General features: G+C 40.3%; 1 protein-coding gene across 1 annotated transcript in view; it reads left to right on the top strand.

Moving 5' to 3' along the window:
• The window catches only part of Tmem2 (transmembrane protein 2), an 80946-nt gene that overhangs the window by 62326 nt on the left and 9595 nt on the right, over positions 1–9025 (top strand). Inside the window, exons 18-21 of the mRNA XM_012515999.2 lie at positions 298–506; positions 4345–4527; positions 6784–7003; positions 7676–7785. Of these exons, the coding sequence (XP_012371453.1) occupies positions 298–506; positions 4345–4527; positions 6784–7003; positions 7676–7785 (722 nt within the window). The remainder of the gene's footprint in view (positions 1–297; positions 507–4344; positions 4528–6783; positions 7004–7675; positions 7786–9025) is intronic.

Below are 9025 nucleotides of genomic sequence, written 5' to 3' on the forward strand. Positions count from 1 at the left end.
CAACAGGACAGATAAACCACATGCGTTTTATATTTTGGTGAACAAGCTGCTCTGTGGTGATGGAACTGATGACAGAGGCCCTGGTGAGCAGAATGCAGCCTGTTTCACCATGTCACATTGAAGCAGGCTGTGCTGAGCGTGTGGCTCAGGACGCCGTTAGTGGCTGGTCATTTAGTCCATGGAACCTCTCTTTTCTAAGAGAGACCCCAACTTTGTACTAGCAAAGTACAAAGCTATTGTTTAGCTATGGAAACCCTTATTCTCTGCCCATCATGTCTTACTTTTTAATGTTTTAAGGTGTATGTACAGACGTGGAGCACTCAGAATCTTACCATGACCATCGTGCGAGATGAGTACCCGTCCCACCCCATGGTGCTCCGGGGCATTAACCAGAGGGCCACCTTCCCGCAGTACCAGCCCGTGATCATGCTGGAGAAAGGCTACACCATCCACTGGAATGGGCTGGCGCCCCGGACCATCTTCCTGTACCTCGTGAACTTCAACAAGTAGGCTTCTGTTCCTGTTTCAAACGAACAGTATTTGAGCAAATAGTGACTTAGTGGATAAAAAGAGTAACATTTTCAACCTGTCTTAATGAAATTCATTATTTTGTGGAGTTCATATTTGCTAGTAAGTATATTTTTAAAAGAGGGGAAATAACGTATTTCTTTCCTATGAATAATGCCAATTTTGGGGCCAGGGAGATAGCTCGGTGGTCTAAGCGCCTGCCTGGCAAGCTCAAGGACCTGAGTTTGCTCCCAGGTATGTTATGCTGTGCTGGCCTGCCCTGGAGCTGGGTGTGGTGGTGCACGTTTGTAATCCCAGTGATGGGGAGGCTGAGACAGGAGGATCACTTTGAGTTGGAGCTGCGTAATGAGACACTGTATCAGTGTTTTTTTTTTTTTTAAAGGAATGCCAATTTCATGTATTTTTCTCCTTTTATGGAGAGGTAAAGAAGCTGTATATTTTGTGTCAGTGAATTATGGGATTATTTATACAGATTTGGTCCTATCATTTTGCATTGTTCTCTATGGTGAATGTTTTATGTACAGAAAATGATTGAGGAATAGATCACTGTCTGCAGAATGCTTTAATTCTCTCTAGGTGGAACAGGAAGTTCTATGTGGTTTATTAGATTTCTGAGGTCAAATTTACACCTAACAGAAGAGAAATTCAAAGTAGATTTGATTGGTAGCATCTGCTATGGGTCAGAGGTGAAAATTGGGACACATCCCATGTATTTGACATGAAAGGATTTTTTGGCCCTTTTTATAGGCATGTGCCAACACCCCTGACCATTTATTATTTCTTTATGGCAAAAACATGCAAATTATTTTCTTCAAGGTGAGATTTCTTAGAGCCTAATCTAGACAGAGGTGCAGAGAAAGCTGTGAAAGAAAGAAATGATAGGAGAATGGAGAAGAAATATCAAAGAGAGATTGTGTTCTGAAAAGTTATATTGAGAGGTACAAGTCTATGACCCCAGCTACTCAGGAGACTGAGGCAGGAGGTTGCAATTTGGAGGCCAGCCTGGATGACGTAGGGAGACCCTGTGCTGGGTGGATGAATGGAAAGACGAATGGATAGACAGACAGACATCCAGGGTTAGCATTTGGCTAGCAATTGAGAGGCTCTGGGTTAAATCCTGAGAGGGATTTTGAGGTTGAAGTGAGAAGTTATGATAAAATCAAATGTAGGTTCTGCAAGTACCATTAATCTTTCCATCACCTGTTAAGGAAGTAAAAACATTGTAAAGTGGAAAAAGACTTAAGCCTAGAAGTTTTGGACGTTCTTATGGGCTTGAAATTTAGTCATCCTTTCCTTTTGCGTTTTGTTTTGTTTTCTTTTACTTTTTTTTTTAAGACAGTGTTTCACTGTGTAGCTTAGGCTGGCCTGGCCTTGCTGTGTACCGCAGGCTGGGCTCAAACTCAAGATAATCCTCCTGCGTCAGCCTCCCAAGTGCCAAGCTTATGGACATGTGCTGTCATGCCTGGCTCAGTCATCCTTTCTTCTTCTAATTAGTTAAAAGCATAAAAATTACGTGATGAGCAGATGCAAGGAGAAGAGATGGATCATTTTTTCCCAAGTGTTTAATGTCAATTATAGGAAGGGTGTAAATTTGTCATGATTTTATTTCCAAAAATAACTTTTATAATATAAAAACTATATTCAAGCATTGAACATGGTAAAGAAAATGAAAGAAAAAATAGAAATAATCTATAATCTTTCCAATCAAAAGAAGGCATGTAACATTTACACAGTATGGTTCTTTTCTTTCTCTGTCAGGATTTTCAATTATTGGCACCTCTAGCGCTACAGCTTAATACATATGTGGTGTGAGGTAAAGCATTTATTCAACCTGATTGGAGATGCCTTTTTGTAATGAGGTCCCCCTCACCCCCCCAGAACTGGGGATTGAACTCAGGTCCTTGTGCTTGCCAGGGAAGCATTTATTCTACTGAGCCATCTCTCTGGCCCTTCAGGATTTTCTTAGCATAGAGACGTACCCTAATTTTCTTCAGCCGGTGAACATTTAATGCTTCCTCCTCTTTTTTCTTTTTTTCTTGCTATCATAGGCAGTACCTCATAGGATATCTTCCCGTATCTTTTGTCCATATTTCTAATTATTTTCTAGAATAATTAAGCTTATGTGGGTAGAACTTGTGTGAACAATTTTAGGGTCCTGTTACATATTGTTGCAAGGTTACTTAGAAAGATGGGGCTGGGGCTGGGGGGATAGCTTGGTGGTCTAAGTGCCTACCTGGCAAGCACAAGGACCTGGGTTAGATCCCTTGTACCGCATGCTGTGCTGGCCTAGAATACTGGGTTGGCTGTGCCAGCCACCAAAAACAGGCATGGAGGTACACACCTGTAATCTCAGTGCTGGGGAAGCTGAGACAGGAGGATCACTATGAGTCTGAGCTGCGTAGTGAGGCCCTGTACCAAATAAATAAAACATTAAAAAAAAGTTAAAAAAAAAAAAACCATGGGGAAAGACTGAAAATAAATGGTGGTAATATGTCTACAACCTTGTGCATATTCTAGTGCTACTGAACTATACCGGAAACAGTGATTACGATGCTAAATTCTATGATGTATATATTTTACCATAATAAAAACAGTGGAAAAAGAATATAGGAAAATACTTCTAATGTTTTTCGAGAATTAATTTTACTCTCAAGGACTTCAGGAAAAATACTGAGGTAATTTAGTACTGTACATCAAAAGCTTGAGAATGGCACGTACTTTTATATAATTCAGCAGTTTTGCCATTAGAAGTTCATCTTATTAGTGTTTAAAAACATAGAAATATGTTTATAAACAAAAAAGTTACTCAGAATGCTTTTACTGGTATTTCCATTGTTAAGCTGGTATTTCCATTGTGCGTATTTCCATTGTTAAGCTGCGTTTTCATCTTGGTGTACACACAGCTGACCATCTTACTTACCTTTATTAACCATCTGGACTATTTTAGTACATTTTATCCAACTTCTATTCCTCTCAATTTTTAAAAAAATAATTTTATTGAGAAACAAATAGCAATGAGGCAGTTTCAAAACCAATTAGTAGGACAGTTTCAATAATTATAAATACAATGCATATTGTTGTCTTCTTAGTGTTTATTCATAGTAGAAGATGCAGACATGATATCCTGCCCAAACACTATTAGAACAAATGTTTTTATTCATTAAATTAAGAGAAAGTAGCTGTATAACTATCCTATTTTGTATATACAGATACCAAATGGTCCTTCATTTGTATCCCCTGTTTTTGTTTAGTTTTTTCAGAGTGAGTATTCCATTGTCATTTAAATATTATAGGTCTGTGAATTCAGCAAAATATTCCAGTATAATCCAGTAGTCTATAATAGTAGTAGGTTATCTGTAGGACTGGCAATGTCAGAAGTTGTTAACTTCAGCCCTTTACAGCTCAGCATATTAATATGGCTTTACTTTTTAATACCTCATCTTTATACTTTTCTGCTGGGTGGTTAAGACCAAGATAAAGCAAGACCTATATAACAAGAAATGTATCTTTTGTATCTGATAAGGTCAGTCAAGTCCCTTCAGGATTTACCCTGAAACCCTGTACCACAGTTTGTAGATCCTTTGTCAGTATCCTCTCAATCTTGTTGAAAATAATGTTTTGTAGGCCGTGTTATCATTTGATGTACATTAGTGGAAGAAATGTTAGTAACCACGGAGATGCCTGATTATGTTAGGGTTCTGAGAGTCCCATTGGTGCTAGCTCAACACAGCAGAGATCTGAGGAGTGATTCATGGGTAAAATTCGTATAAATTGTAAGAAGTGAGTCTTAATTTTTTTATTGTCTCCCCTTTAAAGGAATGACTGGATTCGAGTTGGCCTCTGCTACCCATCCAACACAACCTTCCAGGTTACCTTTGGCTTTCTGCAGCGGCAGAATGGCTCATTGTCCAGAACTGAGGAGTATGAGCCGGTGCTCTCTCTGGAGGAGCTGCAGAGAAAGCAGGCCGAGAGGAAATTCTATTTTGACTCCAGCACGGGGTAATTCAGTGGAACCAGAGGCTAAGAATTAATGCTGTTTTTCTTCAATGGTGAAATTACTAGTTCTTCAGAGAGGCTAAGAATAGGTTGTGGTGTGACGGTTGTTAGGAAAAAGTAGCTGACGTAGGTGCTTCTGTGCACATCATTATTAGGGGTTTCAAGGGGAGCAGAATGACTTGTAATTATAGTTGGCAGCAGGCATTGAATGAAGATGTTTGCCATTTACCTATTAAGGCAATTTAGAGAGATTATCCTTGTCAGCGAACCAGCAGGCCCAGTTGAAAATGAAAATAAATTTTCCTGTAACAACTCTGAAAATGGTTAAATTTTACATGGGAGGGATGTACTTCATATTTGAGGGAAAACTCAATTTTCTTTTTCTGCTGACTTAAGGTTATCTCTCAAGTTGACCTTGAGCGTTTAAAAATCACCATATAACCATGGCGTATTTGCTTTCAACTTTCTCTAGGCTGCGCCTTTCCACTTTTCAATTCTAATCCTGTTTTCCTGGGGTCCTGCTGGCTTTGTCGCTTTATGACAGTCTCACAGCCTGAGAACTATGGTGGGCTCGATCTTTTGTGCTGTCCCAGCAAGTAGCATGCCCCTTAGCTCCATCTTTGGGTGGACGTTCCTCCAACGTACTGTTGTCTAGGAACTTTCAAGGTCGTAATGTAAATAGGAGGCATTTCTTCTGCAGATTCATCCACTGAAGTGATGCAAAGCAAGTAACTGGAAAGCAAATGGTTTAAATGCTCTAAGTGCTATAGTGTAGGATATCTCATATAGCTTTGGGGCAAACTCTTTCAGTTCAGCTGAGAGTAACCAGTGACATCCCGAGAGGGTGATATGAAGCTGATCTTGAGGAGGAGCAGTCAGGAGGTGGAATAAGAGGAGGCTGAGGTGTCACAGGCAGGCTGAACAGCGTGCACAAATCCTCGGAGGCATGGAAGGACCGCATGGCATGTTTGGGGAAAGGCAAAAAATTCAGAGTGGGGAGACAAGTGGTGAGATTGACTGAGGGCAGGAAGATGGGGTTCAGTCACTCTAAGTGCCTGGTCAGCCTTCGAAGCAATGCATTTGCTGTCCAGGATCTGCAGTAGCCAGTGTGATGTGCATCAGAGCCGTCTTCTAAACATTGGTTTCAGTCTCTTAATAGACTTGAACAACCTACCTGCAATTTTGTTTTGTGGTGACAATGCATTTCCTGTTGCATTTCCATAGAAATAAACAGAATACCCAAATCTTTTAAGGACATTCTTGTAACTACAAAGTAGTGATTACCTGTATAAAAAGATGGAAAGTATTTTCTGGTTTGAGTATTTCAAAATCCTCCAGTCTCTGAAGATCTGTTTCTTTTTAATTCTGTTTGTTTTGACTATTTTAACTGTATATAAAAAGACCATGTCCACTTAGTGCATGTCTTTCCTTAAAATGTCTAATAAAGTTACTGGATGTTGGAACAGTTGCTGATTTTTTTTTTTCTTGTTTTGGTCCCATGATGGCAACTTTGCAAAGCTCATTGGCCTCATTAATTAAAATATGAATTGTTGATTTCTGGTAATCTCATTTTATCAAGTCCTTTAGAATCTTGAGTTCCTTTGGTTTAGAAAGACTGGGCTTATAGACATTGGACTGCTGCCCGGAAGTTAGATTTTTCGTTCATGTTGGCAGTAAGAACATAATTCAGAACGGATGGGACTGTTCTGTTAGCCTGATGAGGGCCCAGTTATGGATGGAAGGTCCACGTGCTCTTGGAAAACGCAGGAATTGATTTGAGATAGTCCTTGGCTTTAGCTAAAAAAGTCAAAGTTGTTATTTTTCTAAGTTTTGTGCCTTAAACCAAAATGATTTATGGACAACAGCAACAGCAGCAGCCCCAACAACAACAACAAAAATAATAAAACACAATAAGTTGTTGCATCCTAAACTCAACATCAGTATGTATTTTGAATCATGCCAAATTCCATACTCTCAAATTATCTAGTGAACCAAGTTAAACCAGAATAACTTTGATATCTTCCTGAGTGATTAAATCAAGGTATCAAAATATTTTCCATAGCAGTACTGCGTTTGACTTGAGATCCTTAGAGGATAGGATGAAAAGCAATAGTTTTATTAACTTCCTAATTTATTTCTTTTTTAAGGAAAAGTTATTTATTAGAGAAATATCCTTTTGGCCATGAGTCAGTCTGAGGGATTTTATTAGTTTTTGAGAGAAAGCCTAACACCACATGGATTGGTTTTTGTTCTGTGCAGGTTATTGTTTCTGTATCTCCGAGCCAAAAGCCACAGGGATGGCCACAGTTACTGCTCATCTCAGGGATGCGAAAGAGTCAAGATCCAGGCGGCAACAGACTCAAAGGACGTCAGTAACTGCATGGCCAAGGCCTATCCGCGGTACTCCAGGAAGCCGTCGGCGGCCAGGCGCATGCCGTCCATGCTCACAGGACTCTGCCGGGGCTGCGGCACCCACCAGGTAAAGGCAGGGAGGGAGGCGGAAAACGACAGGGTTTTCTCACCAGCAGGAAAGGGACAGGGTTTCCTTGCCATCAGAGCTGTACTCTGAAACATCTGTGTTTCCAGTTTCTGTACTTTCCCCTCCCTGCCTGGATTTTGGCCCAGTCCAGAATGGGATGCTTAGAAGAAGCAGAGTCCAAATTTGTAAGGAAAGTACTTTTCCCCTGCACTCCACTGATTGACTCTGGCTGGTTGTGTTTTGTACACACTTTGGAGTTAGCAGTTGCTGTGTTGGTTATTTCTTAGTTCTCAGATTGTGACTCCATTCCAGTATTGCTACTAGAGCTATGTGTAAAAAAGTGATACAGAAATGACATGTTTTATTGGCATTTCTCAAAAAGTGCAGCACATATAAAAATTATTTACTTTTTTTTAATGGTCCTGGGCGCGATCCCAGACCCTTGAGCATGCAAGGCAAGGGTTCTACCATAGCCCTGCATCTGCAGCCCTCAGTGGCTTCTTTAAAGACATTGTTTTTAGAGTGGAAAGCCTCTCTTTGTTTTAAGGTATGTGCTATTAATATTCACTTGCATCTAGACAGACTGAGGCCCAGGGAGATAGCTTAGTGAAGTTTGAAGGCCCCCTGGGAGGAGGGTATAGTTACTTAAATATCGGCCTTATTATTGTCCAGGTGGTCTTTACCAGTGACCCTCACAAGAGCTACCTCCCTGTGCAGTTCCAGTCGCCCAGTAAAGGAGGAACCCACCATGGAGAGCTGTCTCTTGTTTCTGTGAGTACTCTGTGATGTTACCTTGGTCTGCTTGTGCTGCTGTAACCCAGGACCACAGCCTTGGGGGCTTATACAGAGCACTTGTACAGTCTGGGAAGTCCAAGGTCAAGGCACTGGCAGATGTCTGATCAGGGCTTATGTCTGGCTTCATAGATGGCACTTGCTTGCTTTGTCCTCACGTGATGGAGTACATGGGTGAAAAGTTCTCCCTTGTTCTTTTGTCAGTGCTTTAATTCCATTCATGAAGACTATCCTCACATCAAATTTTTTTTTCTTTTTAAATTTTAAAATCCGTGACCCTGTATCAATATTTATTTGGTACAGGATCTTGCTGTGCAGCTCAGACTCATAGTGATCCTCCGATCTCAGCCTCACCAGTGATGGGATTACCAGGGTCCTGGGACTGGCATGACATGTGTACTAGGGATCGAACCCAGGTCCTTGCACTTGCCAGGCAGGCACTTATACTGTTGAGCTATCTCCCCAGCCTATCCTCACATCCTAATTAGTGCCTAAAGGCTCCATCTTCTCATACCATCACTATGGGGTTTGGGGTTTCATCATGTGAATGGGGGAGGACATGAGCATTCAGACCATAGACTTGATCTACACTGCTGCAGCCTCTGATTTTTATTATTCATCTTGGTGACCTAAGGGAACTGTAGCAGTAGCCACTGGTTTGTAACCACATGTTGATAACTGGTGGCAAGCGATACAAGAGAGCCACAAATGCCTTCTAAATATTCTTGGGTTGAAATAGATTATTAAATTTTCTCTGGGTAGTTTGTGTTCACTGATTGTTTTTAAGCTAATGTTGAAATTTATTTACATTACTCTTCAGTGAGGAAGAGTTACAGATAACTCAGATTTCATTTCTATAGAAAAAGCATCTTTGGTTACAAAAATAATAGCAACATTTGGTCTTTTTTTAAACTTAAGAGTAAAGTCTTAAGTTGATTAAGATATGGTAAATAATAAAAAAAAATCTCTTCAGCCTTTAAACTGTCTGTCATTTTTTGGGGGTAACAACAATTCAAAGTGTTGTCCTTTTTTTTTTTTAATTCAATTTTATTTTATTTTGAAGTGTAAAAACAGAAGCAGAAACAAATAGAAAAAAAGACAGAAACAAGGCAACATGTAAGAATAATAAGTATGTTACAAATTTTTGAAACAGGAATAGCTAAGGCCGGCCAAATAGCTCAGTGGATTAAAGCACCTGCAAGTAGGTGCAGAGGCCAGGGATTTGATCCT

Source organism: Octodon degus, unplaced genomic scaffold (assembly GCF_000260255.1).
Source record: "Octodon degus isolate 3935 unplaced genomic scaffold, OctDeg1.0 scaffold00087, whole genome shotgun sequence".
In the NCBI taxonomy this organism is placed as follows: Eukaryota; Metazoa; Chordata; class Mammalia; order Rodentia; family Octodontidae; genus Octodon; species Octodon degus.